This window comes from Erythrolamprus reginae, chromosome 1, assembly GCF_031021105.1.
Source record: "Erythrolamprus reginae isolate rEryReg1 chromosome 1, rEryReg1.hap1, whole genome shotgun sequence".
Lineage (NCBI taxonomy): Eukaryota > Metazoa > Chordata > Lepidosauria > Squamata > Dipsadidae > Erythrolamprus > Erythrolamprus reginae.
Window position 1 is genome coordinate 59421790 of NC_091950.1, and position 19373 is coordinate 59441162.

A 19373-nucleotide genomic window follows, 5' to 3' on the forward strand; every position below is an offset into this window, starting at 1 on the left:
GCAGCCATCCACCTCCTCGCCCTCCCAGGCGTCCCCGGCGCCCGGCCATGCTCCGCCTCCCGGTAGCCCAGCCGACTTTTACCTACTGCCAGAGCCGTTTCCACTTCATGGTGCAAAGCCACACAGTCCCGGACCCGGACTCCTGGATCGCTCGCTTCTCCGGTCAGCAAAGCCATCTGCCCTGGAAAACGCCGCGCGTTGAAAAAGTGCAATGCTTTCCTGGGCAGCCGGCCTTCTGGCCGGAGAAGCGAGCAATCCGGGAGTCCGGGACTGCGTGGCTTTGCGCCATGAAGAGAAAACAGCTCCAGCAGCAGGGAAAAGTCGGCCGGCCTACCGGGAGGCAGTGCGTGGCCGGGCGCTGGGGATGCCTGGGAGGGCGAGGGGGTGGATGGCTGCTGCCTCTTAGCTGCAGAGCCGCCGGGCAGAGGCGAAGACAACAGCGCCCTCCACTCTCTCTCTCCAGCTCTCTCTCTCTTTTTCTCTCTGTTGCCAGTGTGGTGAACGAGAGAGAAAGAGAGAGAGAAAAAGGAGGGGAGAGAGAATGAGAGGGAAAGAAAGCAAGAGAGAGGGGGGAGGGAGGGAGAGGGAAAGACATAGAGGGAGGGAAGGAGGGAGAGAGAAAGAGCAAAAAAGAAAGGAAGGAAGAGAGAAAGGAAGAGGGATGGAGAGAGAGAGGGAAAGAAAGAAAGATGAAGGAAGGGAGAGAGAAAGGGGGAGGGAGAGATAGAAAGGAGGGAGAGGGGGTAGTTAGATAGGGAGAGGGAAAAGGAAGGGCTTGGAGAAAGGCAGGGGAGAGAAAGATAGAAAGGAAAGAGGGAGTGAGAGATAGAAAGGAAAAAGGGAGGAAGAGGGAGAAAGGAAAGAGGGAGGGGAGATAGAAAAGAAAGAGGGAGAAAGGAAAGAGGGAGGGAGAGATAGATAGAAAGGAAAGAGGGAGGGAGGGAGGAAAGGGAGGGAGAGATAGAAAGGAAAGAGGGAGAAAGGAAAGAGGGAGGGAGAGATACAAAGGAAAGAGGCAGGGAGAGATACAAAGGAAAGATGGAGGGAGGAAAGAGGGAAGGAGAGATACAAAGGAAAGAGGGAGAGATAGAAAGTAGGGAGAGGGGGTAGTAGGATAGGGAGAGGGAAAAGGAAGGGCTTGGAGAAAGGCAGGGGGAGAAAGATAGAAAGGAAAGAGGGAGGGAGAGATAGAAAGGAAAGAGGGAGGGAGAGATAGAAAGGAAAGAGGGAGAAAGGAAAGAGGGAGGGAGAGATAGAAAGGAAAGAGGGAGAAAGGAAAGAGGGAGGGAGAGATAGAAAGGAAAGAGGGAGGGAGAGATAGAAAGGAAAGAGGAAGGGGGGAAAGGGAGGGAGAGATAGAAAGAAAAGAGGGAGGGAGAGATAGAAAGGAAAGAGGCAGGGAGAGATACAAAGGAAAGAGGCAGGGAGAGATACAAAGGAAAGAGGGAGGGAGAGATACAAAGGAGGGAAAGGGGGGTAGTAGGATAGGGAGAGGGAAAAGGAAGGGCTTGGAGAAAGGCAGGGAGGGAGAAAGATAGAAAGGAAAGAGGGAGGGAGAGATAGAAAGAAAAGAGGGAGGGAGAGATAGAAAGGAAAGAGGCAGGGAGAGATACAAAGGAAAGAGGGAGGGAGAGATACAAAGGAAAGAGGCAGGGAGAGATACAAAGGAGGGAAAGGGGGGTAGTAGGATAGGGAGAGGGAAAAGGAAGGGCTTGGAGAAAGGCAGGGAGGGAGAAAGATACAAAGGAAAGAGGGAGGGAGAGATAGAAAGGAAAGAGGGAGGGAGAAAAGGGAGGGAGAGATAGAAAGGAAAGAGGGAGGGCGAGATAGAAAGGAAAGAGGGAGGGAGAGAGAAAGGAAAGAGGGAGGGAGGAAAGAGGGAGGGAGACATAGAAAGGATAGAATTATGGATGCAAGAACTCGCTCCTGTGTGATAGCGCACGCCCACACTTTATTTATTTATTTATTTGTTTGTTTGTTTGTTTGTTTGTTTATTTATATTTATATGCCACCCAGTCCCAAAGGGACTGCCGCTCAGACACTATACTTTTCCGCTCACCCTGAAAAAAATTAGAGGGAACACTGCCTGTGAGAGTCTTCTTCCTCGCAGCATTCCTGCTTTATTATTGGGTGTGAGTCTCTCCTCTTGAAGTTGGAGTCAGGGGTTCCGTTGGACTTATTGCTGACATACCTACCTCCCTGTTTGTTTGTTTGTTTGTTTGTTTGTTTGTTTGTTTGTTTGTTTGTTTGTTTATTTATTTATTATTTAGATTTGTATGCCGCCCCTCTCCGAGGACTGTTGCGATACAATGGTGCTGCCTGCGCTGCTAGAGGTGATATCCAGATTGGTGGTAGAGTTCCTCAGCCTTATGGTACTGGGGGACTTTAATTGCCATCACTTGGTGAATCTTCGGATGCGACTCAGGAGTTCATGACTTTCATGACAGCCATGGACCTGACCCAAGTAGTCCAGGTTCTGACTCATAGGACCCTGAACTACTTATATGTTGTAAGCCGCCCTGAGTCCTCAGAGAGGGGAGGCATATAAATCCAATAAATATATAAATAGGGACACACACACACACACACTTGACCTAGTGTTCCTCTCAGGGCACTGGAGAGATGATCTGGAATTAAGGGGTATGGTTGTTTCTCCCTTGTTGTGGTCAGATCTTTTTCTGCTGAGGTTAGATTTGGCACCACTCCCCCAATGCAAGGAGACGGAGCCGATTAAGTGGTCCCACCCCAGACAACTAATGGATCCTGAAGGGTTCCAGAAGGAGCTTGGGGAGATACCTTACTCCCTTGTCCACAAGCCAGCCGAGTCCTTAGCGGCTGCCTGGAATAAGGCGGCATCTAGGGCACTGGACCGAGGTCAAGGAGCACCAGGATAGAGGAATATCCCCTATCCTGGACCAGCCAGAGATCATCCATCAATGCGACCAAAGTAGTTTCAATGCTGTGACCGGTCCTGAAACCAGACTGAAAGGAGTCTAGATAATCAACTCCAACCAAGGACTGCTGGAGCTCGAGTGCCACCACCTTCTCAACAACCTTACCCCAAAAGGGCAGTTTGGAGACAGATCTATAGTTCTTCAATTTGGCTGGATCCAGGGACGGTTTCTTGAGGAGGAGTCATACAACCACTTTTTTCAACGGTTTCAGAAAGGACCTCTAACTCAAGGAAGCATTAATCAACGCCTGGATCCAGCTGTGTGACCTCCCGACTGCCCGAAACCAGCCAGGAGGGGCACAGTAGACAGGTGGAGGAACTCACAGCTCCTATGGCCTTGTCTCATAGCTAGATAGATAATTAATTTTAATATTAATATTAATTATTTAATTAATTGTTTAAAAATTATCTATGTTAATAATTAACATAGATAATTTTTCTAAACTTTACTCATGGAGTAGGAAATCCTGGGAAATGCTAGTGGGGGTGTCTATTGAGCACATTAATTCCCACAAGCCCAGTATTTGCATTTGAGAGTGACCTCATTAGGGAAAGCTTTTCAGCTTTTCAGCAGCTTTTCCTAAAAGTGCATTTCATGTGTTGAACACACTGGGGGTGGGGGGAGCTTCTATGCACTCAAAAAAAGGCAAGGGTGCTCTCATTGCTGATTTTTCGTGACTCTGCAAAGATCTGGATTCAAAAGACCAAATGGCATTCAGCACCTGCATGGATGCACATATAGCTCCTATTTGGGAAGATCTTAACCTCTGTGAATCTTTTTCCGAGGTCCTCCAGCAGCAGCTGCTCATAGGTATTCCCAACAGATGGTATGTGTGTCCCTTTGCATGCTTCAAATCTATTTTGCTACTAATTCAGGATGTATTATTTATTCTCCCAGAACCTTGCATAAAAGTTTATCTTCCTCAATGTGCTGTTGTTGCTGTTTTCAATTAAAATACTTGATTCTTGATCAAAAAGGGTAACAATTTGTATTTGAGGAGGTATTTTATATCCATTCAAATAAAAAAAAATGTTAAAATAAAAATATTTACCATGCCGTACAATTTCTCATCCCTTGTCCCCTGCCTCTTTAGTTGTTTTTTTTTCCTTTTGCAGCAAAACATTTATTGCTAATAGTATGCAAAGGCTCAGAGGCATCTGTTTTGCCAAGTGATCAGATGCCCAGGCAATTTGTTCTTTTGGATCCTGAGATATGCAGCATACCAGTGGATAGAGAAATGTGAAGCTTCATTATTAACTCTATAAGCAAACAGATCTAAAAGCATAATATGAAAAGGATACATAGCAAGCAGTGATAGCAATGCTCTCATCTCAAGCCTTAGAATCTGAGGGAGCACCCTTGTCAGAGATGCCAGTTTGTGGGGCCAGTTTTTCACCAGCTCCCCTACACTTGACTTCAAAAGGGCCTCCCTCTGCTATGTTCACTCCCAACTACGGAGGGCCTCCATCCTGGGGTTGACATCTGGCAACATCTCCCGCCAGAATTGCAGGACATGATAGCCAATGCCTATGCACAAGGCATTGCTACAGGCCTCCAGCAAAAGTCTCCTGACCCAGCCGTCCCTACCTCCATTTAGGAAGCTTGGTCCAATATGGGTGAGTCAGACTCCAGAACTAGGCAAGGCTTCAGTCCAGGGTAAAGGAAGTGTCTTGAATAAATAGCTGTCTGATGACAATGGTTTGGTTCTGGACCAGCCGGCCTTCATAGGGCTTTGCAAACTGGCCCTGTTTAAGACACTGCTACAGAAGGCAAAGCTCACAGTGAATTTCGGCATAGCTGCTAAGTCTTTCGAACCATCTGTGGGTATTAACCCAGCTGCCGGGCTGTTTTCTGAGCCCAATCGGGAGACAGAATTTCTTCCGTCCTCCTTCATCAACATCTGGCTTGACTTCTTCAGAATGCAAGTTTTATGGGTTTGGCCCAGAGATGGATGGGCTGTTGCAGCTTCCTCCGGTAGACACACTGGTGGCCAACTGATGTCCCTGGAGGTTTTTCCATCTGAGGTGTCAGAAGGCCGTAAGCCTGATGAATGACTTCCTTTAAGCATTTGGCATCGTTTAATCTTAGTTCTTGCACTGGTGACACTGCCTCATGGTAAATATGGCTGATTTCCTACACAATCATGAAAGACATTGCATTTGCTATTATTCACTGAAGGAGATTCACCTTTGTCTTTTTTACACACTGAGATTGCATAATTTATCATCCATAGATGTTAGGTTTACTTTATATAAACCAGGAGTTTTAGAGAAACTTTTCCTAAGATTTTAGAGTTTAGCCATTTGTAATTGAACAGGAGCTTTTTTTAAAATTGCACCAGGACGATAAATAGAACAATATTTGAAGAAGCAGTGTTTTTCCCCCTATGGCCAATTATTGTAATATTAGACAATCCATGGTCTGTTAGGTCATTGTTTCAGAGGTACCTAATACCTGCAAAACCTCACATATTGTCCTGACCCGTGTGCCATTCTTGTGCACAATCTCCCTGACCCATGTTGTGCCCTTTATGCATTGTCTTGCATCCTTCCCAATCTGCAGGATGCCTCGTCCACTCTTTCCAATCCACTTAGCATTTCTTATGTTCTCTACTTCTTATGTAACCTCCGCAACCTGCACAGTCCCTGTTGTGTGCTTCCTTGTATCAAATACATTTGGTGCCTCTCATGCACCATCCACAATCATCAAGGCACCCCTCGCACCACTTCTGATCTTATGCCTCTTATATGCACCCTGTCTAACCTGTACAGCACTTCCCTCGCTCCTCCACTTACTTGCCTACCAACCTGCGGCTTCTAACTTTCTACATGCTTCTCCATTGACTTTTCTTACGGGAAGCCAACAATTTCTACAGCAACATTAAGCCAATAATATGCGAGATAAGGAGAGGTTTCTATTTAGGGAATAATTAAGCACTTTGAACACTGCTATCCAATAATTTCTGGTCATACTTGGCCTTTTGAGTCATACGCTTGACTCAAAAATGGAGCAAGTATAGGATTTAAGAGAAATTAACTGGTAATGAATTTAGCAATTGAAATTAAATACACATCTAATAATTTTGCTTTCTGTCAGAAGTTCCTTGCAACTTTTAGATGACATTTGAAGGCTCTGCCTAAAGCAGAGGTGTCAAACTCGCAGCCTGTGGACTAGATGTATCATGTGCTGGCCATAACCCCTGCCTGGTTTAGCAAAGAGAGGGAAATTATACTTTACATGACGACAACACAAGTTTCACACCCCTGGTCTAAAGTGTTGCAAAATTATATGCAGTCCTGGTCCTTGGACTTAATACAACTATATTGGAACAAATCCTTGAATTTCAAGATTGTTCGTTCTAAATGTATAACTATATTAGGTTTTGAATGGTAGAAAATAACAACATGATTGAAATGGCTAGTCTAATGTTTATCCAGTCTTGCCCTACAGCTTAAAGCAATAGCACATATAGGATAGATGCAGCTGTGAATTACCCAATTGCTGCCTTAAGTAACACTCATAATAATAATGAAGCTTAAAGTAACTCCTCTTTAATGGAGTACCATTGAAATACCTTGTATTTTTAGCTCTACAGTGATTATGTACAGTATATAATCTACTCAGCATTAATAATCAAGTGTGGCAGACTTAAAGGCACCTGTAAATCATAGGCGGCATGTTATTAAAATGTCATAACAAGAATTTATTTTCTCCCGTGCATTACAGCAGCATTCTTCTGAATTAAAATGAAATATTCAAAATGAATTATTCTGCATTTTTAATTGTTTTGTGTAATAGTGTATTCAGTGGATGAAAAACAGATAATACTATTATCACTAATACCCATAACCATCAATAATGAAATTTGAGGAGTTGTGCTTTAACAAATTTTGCATAGAATTTTATATAGGTTTAAAGTGTAAATCGGAATTATGCAAAATTCTTGCCTCTCTGGAGTGAGGTTGGCTCCCACCTTCCTGACCTTCCAGCTTGAAGACCTGGCTCTGCCATTTGGCCTGTGGTCTAATTAATTACTTTAATATTATTTGTTTTTCTCTGATGTAGAAAATAAGTCCCATATGATTATTCAATGTGCTCTGGATGGGGCTGACACTGGCAGCATCTTCCGATGAACGATTGCAAAGTGCTCTACCCAGGGTTGCTTATAGACTGTTTGGAAGCTTCAGCTGATACAAATGCATTGCCATGGGCATTTATGGGTGCTAGTCATTCAGCACATCTGACACCTCTGTTTTGTGAGCTGCATTGGTTGTCACTGTTCTTTCAGGTTCAGTACACAGTGCTGTAATTATCTTTAAATTCCTTCATAGCTTGGGACTCGTTTACTTGCGATGCTAACTCACTCTTGTATCTGCCCATCCTGTTAGATTCAGTAGTAAAGGCATGCTCTGGGTCCCATCTGTTAGGGGGTGTCATTTGGTGGAATCCATGAAAAGAAAGTTTTATATCATGACATCTGCCCTGTTGAACAAAATTCCCCTGGTGTTTAAGGACTTGCCCCTACTCTTCTGCATTTCATAAGATCTTAAAAACCTGGTTTTGTCTTTCTATCTAGGACCTTAGATGTGTAGCTAAATTAATATCAATGTTTATGTTCCTAGTCATTGGTTGAATTTTCTCAATTGCTATATATGCAATTTAATATTTTATTATATAGTGTTTGTCTTGTTTTTGATAGGATTAGATGCTTGGGTCATGTATTTAGGACAGGTAGCTGAATAAATAAATTTAAAAATGAGCTTCTCCTTTACATCCTAACAGCCAAACAGGTTCATAAGATTATTTTTTATCTCCAGTCATTATTTCATTATGTACATGAAAATCAAAATCAATTTAAATATGATTTTGTTCTATCTTAGTCTATTCAATTAAATCTATAAACCTTCGGGGAGAGGGGCATGGGCAAATTTCATGGCAACACGGAGTTTCCTGAACTCCACAGGGGAAACCCGAATCCCTATTACCTGGGGACTGGTTCAGTCGGAACCAGGTTGGAACTGCCCTGAAGGGGCAGTGAAGAAGAGGGACATTATCGGCAATCTGTTTGGGGTCGGCAAACCCAACAGAGTCCTTGACAGGCAGCAGTAGAAGTTAGCTTGCAAAAGCCGTCCAAGCCACGGCGGCTGCAAATGGAAAGATTGATTTGTTGTTGAAGATCAGAAGACACCTGGAAAGTGGAACAAAGAAAAGTGCTGGAGAGATAAAGAAGATTAAAAGTTGTGCTGGTGGGTTATTTAGCCAAATTGAAGTTTGGGACTTTTTTTTTCTGATTTCAAACGGGAACAAAACAATTTGGAAAAAATAAAGACAAAGCAGCTACTTAGCATCGAATATTACAGTGAAAAAATATTAAAGAAGGCTGTAAAAGCTTAATGATAACTTTTATATTTGAACTTTGAATTAACTTTGAAGTGAATTATTTGACTGAATAAAATTAAAAATTAAAATTAAAATGTTAATTAAATATCAACATATCAATTAAGAGAAAATAAAATTGTGAAACTAGTGAGGAGTGCCACCTGCTGGTTGGAGGAATTACTACAGTGGAAGATTTTGTGGGTGCTTATACAACTGCTGGCCTTGGACTTTAAAAAAATAAAATAAAATTGAAATCTTATCTGTTCAGGCTGTGAACTTGGAATGAACTTCTATTTACTTGAAAGGTTAAAGGGAAAAGAGGTGATAGAAAAGGATTACTTCAGACTATAAACTGGTGAACAGTGGTTTTGGAATATGGCATTAGAAGTTGAGGATCTTACAGCGTCCTTTAAGGATTATTTTGCAGATTTACAGAAATCCCTTTTGGAATAGGAAGAAACTCTTGAGCGCAGCAAATACCTTGAAAATATGATTGCACAGAATAAAAAAACAAGAAAATAAAGAGGACTTGAAACAAGAAGGAGGGGCAGGTGGAAGAGGAGTTGGAAAATGATAAAGATACAAGGGAAGAGGACTTTGAAGATGGACAGACTAATGATTACTTTGAGTTTTATGATTATACTGAATAAGGCAAGGATATATGTATTGTCTAGGCAAGTTAGCGGGGGGAAGGGATTAAGAAAATTTTAAGAGGTATTTAGGCAATTATTATATAGAAAGAAAGGAAAGGAGAAGAAGATGGGGAGTGCATTACAAAAAAATAAAAAGAAGGGGAAGTTGAAATTAAAAAGATGGAAATTCAAAGAAAATGGTTGATTATCATCTGACTATTTGATCATTATTTGACTATGTAATGGTTTATTTCTTTTTCTTTTCTTTATATCTAATGGAATATATTTATGAATATATTACCTTATTAATCAATATTTTCATTTTGAGTTACAACTTCAGAAGAAAGGGGGGGAAAGAGAAACTTAGAAAAGTAGAATGGAAGCTTCAAGAAAATGGATGATTGTTTTATACATATAATTTAGCACACTTATGACTATATTTGACTATGATTGTTATTTGATTATTTGATTACTATTCGATGAGTAAGGAAGTAATGGAATGAATGAAGCACAAAGGCTTAAATTTATTAAACGAGAGAACAACTAGCAGAGGAAGTAAGCAATAGCATTAAAATTTAGTTGAAAAATGAAACAATTGGTGTAATCCAGGTGACAAAATTAGATAAAGGAAGTATGAGATTAATGATGTATACCAAGACTAATGGATATGAAATTAAGAAGTATTAATGAATAAATTTAGTAGATGATGCATGTTTATTAGGCTATATTGAAATATATGATAAGCTATGTATGTTTTTAGTGGGGAAAGATATATTTTTTTTAAAAATGTAATTAGAATTATCCACTCGGAAGGATTTAGAGGGTGTGAGAGGAAGTGGGAGAGAAGGAGACAAAGGAGAGTAGCGGCCCTATCTGGACCGGGACTCACTGCTCACAGTCACTCATGCCCTCATCCCCTCGAGGTTCGACTACTGTAATGCTCTCTACATGGGGCTACCTTTGAAAAGTGTTCGGAAACTTCAGATTGTGCAGAATGCCGCTGCGAGAGCAATCATGGGCTTCCCAAGGCATGCCCATGTTACTCCAACACTCCGCAGTCTGCATTGGTTGCTGATCAATTTCCGGTCTGGTTATGACCTATAAAGCCCTTCATGGCATCGGACCAGAATATCTCCGGGACCGCCTTCTGCCGCACGAATCCCAGCGACCGGTCAGGTCCCACAGAGTTGGCCTTCTCCGGGTCCCGTCGACTAAATAATGTCATTTGGCGGGACCCAGGAGAAGAGCCTTCTCTGTGGCGGCCCCGACCCTCTGGAACCAGCTTCCCCCAGATATCAGAGTTCCCCCACCCTCCTTGCCTTTCGCAAGCTCCTTAAAGCCCACCTCTGTCGTCAGGCATGGGGGAATTGAAATTTTTTTCCCTTCCCCCTAGGCTTATAGAATTTATACATGGTATGCTTGTTTGTATGATTGGTCTCTTAAATTGGAGTTTTTTAGATTATTTTTTAATATTAGATTTGTTACATTGTTTTCTTTATTGTTGTTAGCCGCCCCGAGTCTTCAGAGAGGGGCGGCATACAAATCTAATAAATAAATAAATAAATAAACAAACAAACAAATAAATAAATAGGGCATAGAGAAGGAAGGAGGAGGAGACACATGGGTAGGCTCCAGACAGAATGCTAAATTGGGCTTGCTGCTGCAGCTCGTGAGTGCTTGCGGGGCCAGCACGATTTTGCTTCTGCACCTGCACCTGCAAAATCTCACAGAGCCACAGGTGTGCCTATGTTTCTGCATGCGTGGAAGCAAAAAAATCTCACAGAAAGACGGGCACACTTGCAGCACTGTGTGCGATTTTGCTCTCTCCACAGGTGCAGAAGCAAAATCACGCTGTCCCCGCAAGCACTCACGAGCCGCAGCGGCAAGCCCAATTTAGCGTTCTGGCTAGCAGCTCACCCCTGAGGGGATGGTAGTAGAAAAGGGGAGGGAAAATATAAGGAGAGAAAGGAGAGAGAATAGAAGGGGAGGGAGAGAAAGAAGAAGGAGGAGGAGATGGTAGTAGGAAAGGAGAGGGAAAATATAAGGAGAGAAAGGAGAGATAATAGAAGGGGAGGGAGAGAAAGAAGAAGGAGGAGGAGATGGTAGTAGGAAAGGGGAGGGAAAATATAGGGAGAGAAAGGAGAGAGAATAGAAGGGGAGGGAGAGAAAGAAGAAGGAGGAGGAGAAAGGGGGAAAGAAGGTGCAAGAAAGTAGGTATTAGAGGTGGAGTAGCCACCTGATATAGAAAGAGAGGAGTGGAGAGTGAGAAGATTGAGATAGGTTGAATAATAAAATTAAAATTGGAAGGTAACTTAGGTTTTGGAATTACTGTTTTTAAGTGATAATATATACATATTAAGGTGTATGAGATGTTATGTATGTTTTTGATGGGGAGAAAAATAAAAACAATACCCAAAAATATCCATAAACCTTCAAATGATTTGACTTTTTTTGAAAAGCAAATTAAATCTTATGCGCCTAATGATAATAATTATCTACTTTGCCCTCAGCAGACCATCCAGAATTAATAGCTTACTGCTGCTGGCAGAGTTAATGATTTTGTTCTCCTTAAAGTTTTAAGATTCCAACAAATACTAAGGGAAGTGCCTAGTTTAGCCATCCCTTTCCAGCATTTTGATGTCTGCCTTACTTGCTTGTTGTCACAAAAAATACAGCTTTTCAGAAGAGTTTGACTATGCTTTTCTTTTCTCTCTCTCTCTCTCTCTTCTAGGAACGGAATAGCAAATTGCCGAATGAGGACAGATAGCGAACAGTCGTGTGGTTCTCCATTGGTGAGTGGTGACCCAAAGGAGGATCATAACTATAGCAGTGCCAAATCTTCCAACCATAGGAGCACATCACCCACTAGTGATTCTGTTTCCTCTTCTTCTGCTGATGATCATTATGAATTTGTCGCAAAAGGCAACCGGGACAGTAGTGAGGGCAGCGAGGTCAACTCCCATAGCCACGAGAGTCACAGTGAGGCAGAAGACGAGAGCAAACGGCAAAACCGGAAAGAGACCAAGGATTCTGTAGCTGATAGCGGGGTCCCCTCTCAGCATAAGAAACGCCAGCATTTATTGAAGGCGAAAAAAGTACCGAGTGACACACTGCCTCTTAAAAAAAGACGCACAGAGAAACCACCCGAGAGTGATGATGAGGAGATGAAAGAAGCTGCTGGATCACTCCTGCATTTGGCAGGGATTCGATCTTGTTTGAACAACATCACCAATCGGACGGCAAAGGGACAGAAAGAACAAAAGGACACGACGAAAAATGAGAACAAATCCATTGACTGAACTTATAAAACAATTTTGTTTCAGCACGTCAGGTGAATTCTAATGATTTGTGGCAATATCAGAAAATATTTTCTTCAGTTTTTTTTTTCTTCTCCTTTTTTTCCCCCTTTTTTTTCTTTTCCGCCCTTTTTGGAACCCAAAATGTTTGTGTTGTATTTTTTTAAAGGAGATTGAAGCCATAGAACTCATACTGATACTCATCTAATTTTACAAAAGCTTTTCATTACATGAAGACAAAAATAAGTAAAAGCCAAAATTGCCATTGCTTTCTCCAGTTCTGTCAGAAATGCATGGTTGAATACGCTGTGATACCACCAGTTAATGTGAGAATAATAAAAATTGGCACTTGAAAATACATTATATAATGAGAAATTGAATAATATGGTAGATCCAGGCCAGGCTCTTAGAAAAATAATTTAAAAGCCTTATAATTAAATGAGAGAGAGAATGTATGTATGGCTGTATGTATGTATGCGTGCCTGTATGTATATTCCATAAATTTGAGGGAAGTCAGAGGCCCATCTTCAGAATCAAGAATAAGATAGTGGCATTTGCTTGCATTTGTGCCATAGAAATCTTGGAATATCCACTAAAACAGCTGCTCATACAGTAATGAATTACTTAAGCTTCATGTACTGTATATGGCTCATAATGTGAAGACTTAATACTTAACTTTTTAAATTATGGAAACTGAACTGTGTATGCAATGAGTTTCAATAATATAAGGAGAAAAGGGTGGAGGGGGTTGGGGGGATTAGTGATATTCTTTAATCAATTAATTGTCTTCTATATTTAAATTAAAAGAATGTTTTTTAAAAAGCCATAAGCCTGAAGATTGGCACTGCCTGCAAAAATATTATGGGAAAACAAGCTATGAGTTCTTAACTGCCTGAGTGAAAAGCAATCAAATCTAAAATAAAAATATGAGTAGATATTTAAAGAGGATCAAAATGAGGAAACCTTTTTGATAGGATAAAAAAAATTGATCTCATGAGAAGAGAAAAATACATATGCTACAAAACCTGTCATTAGTATTATATTACATTAAAAAAAAACAAATATATTTGGTTGGACAAGAAATCCTAATCTTAACTAAAACTCTGTACAGTGCTCCTCAAAACGCTGTACCTGTTAAATAGCCAGGATACATTTGTGCAAAAATAACAATATATTTCCAGTTATAACCACTGTAGCCAGATTCACTGATCCTGATTCAAATTGCATGGATACATTTCCAGGAGGGGCTCAGGAGTACAAAATAAAACCCCCCTTTTTAATTCAAAGATAACAAAAGTTCTTGTAAGGTAAATAATGTATTTAGCATGAAGCATGAATTATTTTCATATAAATAGAGAAAAATAGAGAAAAGGCTATGCCTCTAATTTTTAAGCCAATAGGCTTAGTTTTGGTTTTTGGTTTTTTGGTTTGTTTTTTATTTTGTTTGGGAAGCAGGTGTTTTAAGGTTTAACCTTTTTCAGGGACAAATACTGACTGTTGGGGAACTTATTCTGCAATATTAAAAAATAAAACTTCATGCTCGGGTAGGGCTTGGATGGTTGAATTATATTGCCTTGTCTGCACATTCAGCCCCCTTCCCCTACTTATCTGTTTTTTGAAGATGTTTGTCCTTTCTTTGTCTTTACATGTATTAACATTACGCAATAATTTTGAGGGCAAAGCAAGTAGTGAGTGTGTATGATTAAGACTCCAGGAAAAAGACTCGGAATTTACTGGATAAATGGGAGAGAGGAAACAATAGACAATTCGGTTTTGAAGAGATTGTAACCCATGAGATACAAAGATATGCCAAGAAGGGATGAGTTTTGAAAGGGCTTTCATTTGTGTTCACAATTTGACTTGAGTACATGATGGAGAAGCAACTTTGCTATGGCCATACCTGTTTTCCAGTAGTAATCCTGTAAATGAATGTAGAGTTTAAAATAAGGCCAATATCCCATACCACCACCACCCTAAAAAATACTAGTATAGACAGCCATAATCTTTAGATTATTTTTAAGGCTTCTAGATTGGGTTCCATGTGACTTTTACATGAACTTATTAAGAATCCAGATTGTGCAGTTTCTAAAATTCATCTTAAAATGTGGGAGCTACAGTCAGATGAAAATTCTAGGAAGCCCTCCCAAGAATAATTTCAGGAAGGCAGCTCTTTTGATCTTAGCTGCTTTACTTTAAATAAATATCTCTTTATAATAATGGAAATACAGTGACATTACTGATGTTTTAAGGTTTACAGATTAAGATGAGTCGAAAATAGTCAGTAGCAAGAAACTGAAAAAGAATTCCAAATATCTTTAGCTGTCATTGAATTATATTCTAAGAACATGATATCCACTGAAAACTGAAGCAAACAGGTTTTTAAAACAATGTGTGCCAAATCAGGCTTGAGCTAACAAAGGTTTGAGAGCAAGTTCAAACTCTGCATTTTCTATCAAAACACTTTTTTATGTATTCAAAAATTAGAATCCCTATTTCTGCCTTTACCTTCTGAAAAAAAAGATATTTGCCTTAAAAACATCAATAATTTAAAGAGTTAGTGAAAAGAAACCACATTAGTGAATTAGGAGTTTTCTCTTCATAGAAGAGTGCCATATACATCTTGCTATGGGATCTTGATGAAATCTGAACTTATAAAATTGAAGTTATATTATCCAACAGAATTCTATCCAAAATAAAGCAGTTTGTCTCTGTGATTTGTCTACTGCAGTTCACGGAAATGTACAACATGCTTCCAACAGGACTGTATCCCACTGACTGAATATAAATAAAAGTAATGTGCTGTAAATAATTTTAGCTATTGCTATACAAAAAGTGATCACAATTGATATTTTTACAAAATAAGGCAAAATTCATTTGAGGGTAAGCAGTATGCAAGGAGCAAATTAAATATCTGGATTCTATTAGAAATTATGGAAGATTTACTAAGAGTTTATCTTCTCAGTTGTGTACCCACAGTCAATAGTTTAAACAAACTCCACAACACTATTCTGTTGTGCCAATTTATCTTTAGTGCCAAACTGAAAATAAAGCAGGTGAACCCAAGTTAAAAGCATCAGATACTACTACTATTCATGGTGAAATCCATCGACTATATGTTGAGCTCATCCTCATTCCTACATTTTGAAATAACAGGAGAGGGGAATGTTCATAACTGAGAGATGTAAGCAATAATAAACAAAACATCTGTTTGGTCTTTCTCTGCTCCCACATAGAGTACTAAAAATAATCCAGTAAATTGATTCCCATTGTCATTCAGGCATAATTCTTCAAGATTTTAGGAATTGTAGATCTCACAGCTGCATTCTTCTTCTGTGAAGGTCTTTAAGATAGCACAATTTGAAACAGTATCTCAGAAGACCTGGAGCAGAATGCAGGAAGTCTTGTGCTGTATGCATTGTGGAAAAATGGCAAGGAGAATGGGTATATTTACTTAAAGTAACATATACATCTACCTTGTTACATTGTTCTTAATGTGTTTGGGTAATTGAGGCAGCTCTTATGTTCTGCAAATAATTTTTGTAGAAATTATGGATTGTCAAAATAACGTGTAAGATTTTTTTTCCTTATAAAAATAGTGAATTGTTTACTCTATGTTTTTCCTTCCATAAATGAAAGGGCTTTCTCTGTCCACCAAAAGCTTTTGTTCTAATAGATGGTTTTAACAGAAGGGAAGAAACAACTCTTGTCAATTATCCAACCCCTCTGTAGATCCAAATATCATCTCCCACATTATGCTGAAAAGTCCTCCAATTTTCAGAGGCTGCAGCTCTGGTGTAGGAGAAATTCATTTCTGTTTCTCTAACATGTTATTGGGAACATGTCCTGAAAAGTTACCAGAGGTGGATCCCATTGGTAGGAATAAAATTTGGATTCAAGCCAGCATCAGCTTGGATTGTGGTTTAATTCTCAGTAATATTTTTTCATAGCAGATCGTTGCAGAATTTCTTATCAGCAATCTAGGTTTGCCATTAAACCATTTTAATGACAAACCTTTACAAGCGGTGCTTTAATTCTGAACCCTCCAAAGTATGCAGTTCTTTGGTGACTAAAAATGTCTTCTGAGTGCCTGTGTTGTAACTTTTAACATAGAAGAGGTAGACCATAGTTCTGTTGGAATGGAGGTCTGTATCTACAATGAAACTTAATTGAGATGTGATGTGAGGATATCCATATGCCTCTCCCTGGAAAAAAAGTAGACTTGCATCCAAATGATTTAGAAATAAAGTGGGAGTAGTAATCTACTGGGGGAAATCTGAACTTTAGATCAGCTGTTCAGAATGTGCCAGCTGCAAATCTTTCTTGGAAATTGCTCTAGGGATTGTTCCCCTAGCTAAGGGGTAGGCAAAGTTGGCTCTTCTGTGACTGGTGGACTTCAACTCCCAGAACTCCTGAGCTAATCATGCTAGCTCAGGAATTCTGGGAGTTGAAGTCCACATGTCATAGAAGAGCCAACTTTATCTTCACCTGCCTAGCTCAAGGGTCTTCAAATTTGGCAACTTTAAGACTTGTGGACTTCAACTCCCAGAATTCTCCAGCCAGCTGGCTTGAAAATTCTGGGAGTTGAAGTCCACAAGTCTTAAAGTTGCCAAGTTTGAAGACTATGCCCTAGCTGCAGCATTGGATAGATGGCAACTTAAAAAAAACTTTCATGGGTGATTATTAGTGTCTTATGTCACAGAAGAGAATCTGTTTAACTGTATAAACATGTCAGCAGTTGTTCCCACTCAGTTCAGATAATCTGTCTTGGAGAACAGAAGTGATTTGAAAGCCGTTTTTTCTATGACAAATGGAAGTACTTTTTCAACAGAAACAGTATGCTGTTTCTTTATAAAAGCAGGTTCTTGCTAGTCTGTGTCATCTTCAAAAAGGCAAAACACTGTAGAGTTGAAGTTGATTTCAGTAAGAAAATTACCATGGTGGGATTCAGTGTCTTGGCTACTAAATTATTTTCAGGCTTGTTAAATGTTCCATTCACTGACCCGAGTCATTCATTCTTTTGGTTGTGTTGTAGTTAAGTCTGTAAGTGAATTTCTTGACACTGCCTGCAATATATAAAACACTGTTATGCACATAAATGCAGCACTGTGATCTAATTTAAATAACTTTATTATTATTTAATATGTAATATATGTTAATACTTCAGTATGGAAAGAACCATGCACAACCTCTGACTGTCTGTTTTTCTACTATCACGAATTTAAAAACATAGTCAACCACATGTATTTTACAATCTATAGTCCTGGTATAGGATTTTTTTTAAGTTGCATTTTATAAGTATTTACTAAATATTCTATGCTATCACATATATGAACATTCTCATTTTCTTTTTCACATTTCTTTATACAAACCTCCCTTCTGATTGTAGTTCTAACTGGAAAATTGGGCGGAGAAACTTTGGTAAGCCAGGGAATTTTTCCAAACTCTTCCTTGAATCAAAATGCAAAATTTGTAGATGTGAAATTTTTATTGTCAATTATGTCTGTGCGATTCTTCCACAAATCTGCATGCCAGCACTACTTTGCTAACCAAAATCTACATTTGATTTCAATATCTGGTGCTGTATTTTGCTCATCAATATTCAAAATTTTAAAATAAATGTCTTTAAACCATTTTTTCATAGATCCTCTTATGCTGTTTTTTCAATCCTAGCATTTGAAACTATACTTACCTAAAACAAAAATTATTTTTCAACCTATTTGCCAATGTTAATGAGCGAATGTCTCTGGTTTTTTTCAATTCTGAATGAGAACCACCTGATACCCAGGATCAACAAAGTATACACCAAATGCCTGGGTTTAAGCTTAAAAAAAAGAATTGAAGTCATATCTACCAAGCAACTTTTTGATTATGGAAGAGCAGCTAAATCCAACCTCTCACCCAAAACAAAATTGATAAGATTAAATTAGAAAGTAAGAGTTGTGGGTTTGCACACATATTTTCCCAATATATTTCTGTGCAGAAGTTGAAAGGGGAGATTTGGGTTGTTTTGTCCTGTTGTCTATTTTGAGGAAAAGGCTGAATATACCTTACAGGTTTGGTTTTCTTCTGACTTGGCTTGACACTGATTAAGTTTTCCCTTCATTGCTACTATTAAGATGAAAACGTTGGTGCTTGGAGTTCTAATACTTTCATTAATGAATTCCAAAATCAATTGATTTAGCCTGGTTTCATTTTTGTATTATACACACTCACTACTTCAGTCTGCCTTGGGGTCAAATGTTGGAAGAGATGGGGTAGGGAATGATTTCTGTGTGTATGAAAAAGCATTATGGATTTGTACATTTTTATACTCTTCTGTAATATTTTTGAAATATTTTTGTTCTGCAGAAAAAAAAAGTGATAAAGCAATCAAAAGACCAATATATACAATATCAATGCTTTAGAGGAGGGTCGTGAGACCTTCATTGGCCAATAGGTTAATTTAGTACAGCAATAAGCCAATTATGTTCTTTTTGTTTTTGTTTCCTGATTTTATTCCTCTTTTCCCCGAAAATGCTGTACTAGTTGAATGGAACTGCCAGTTTCTTTAATGTAAGTGAGAACTGTGATGGGGGACATAAACAGTAATGTTAAGTTGTATTTGTGTTTACCTAAATGAGCAGTCAAAAGGCAAGTGCAATCAGCCAGAAATATGGAAAAATGTTGATCTAGAGGCATACTTGCATTTTATGTTTCTTGATGTGTAATCATATTGCCAAAGACAAACTCTTTCATCAGTTATTATTGTAAATAACACTCTCCCAAAACCTTCCATAAAGTTTCTGTGATGTATTGTCTTCCAGTTGCAATAAAAATTACCGAGTTGCATCAGTTGAATAACTGCAGTTATCGGTGTTGGCTGTTATTTATTTAAAACTTACAATGCAAGACTACTGAAGCAAGTATTTTACTATGATGCTCTCTGAGCTGAGCTGTGTACTGGTAGATGTTTCCTTACCGGACCAGGTAACATTTTCAGTACTAGTAAATGTGAGGATTTGCTCCTTGTTTATATACGGTAGATTGCCTTTCCAATGTTGATGAGACTGGGATTTTCTCCATAGCATTGATAATGTTACTGAACCAGGTAATGAAATGTCTAAAGCAAACTG

At 39.4% G+C, this 19373-nt stretch overlaps 1 protein-coding gene across 3 annotated transcripts in view; it reads left to right on the top strand.

The window, feature by feature from the left end:
- The window catches only part of FOXN3 (forkhead box N3), a 195152-nt gene extending 176046 nt beyond the window's left edge, over positions 1–19106 (top strand). For all 3 annotated transcript variants that reach the window (XM_070753696.1, XM_070753706.1, XM_070753713.1), the window contains one exon: positions 11697–19106. In XM_070753696.1, the coding sequence (XP_070609797.1) occupies positions 11697–12264 (568 nt within the window). In that variant the 3' untranslated portion in view covers positions 12265–19106. The remainder of the gene's footprint in view (positions 1–11696) is intronic.
- The last annotated feature ends 267 nt before the right edge of the window (positions 19107–19373 follow it).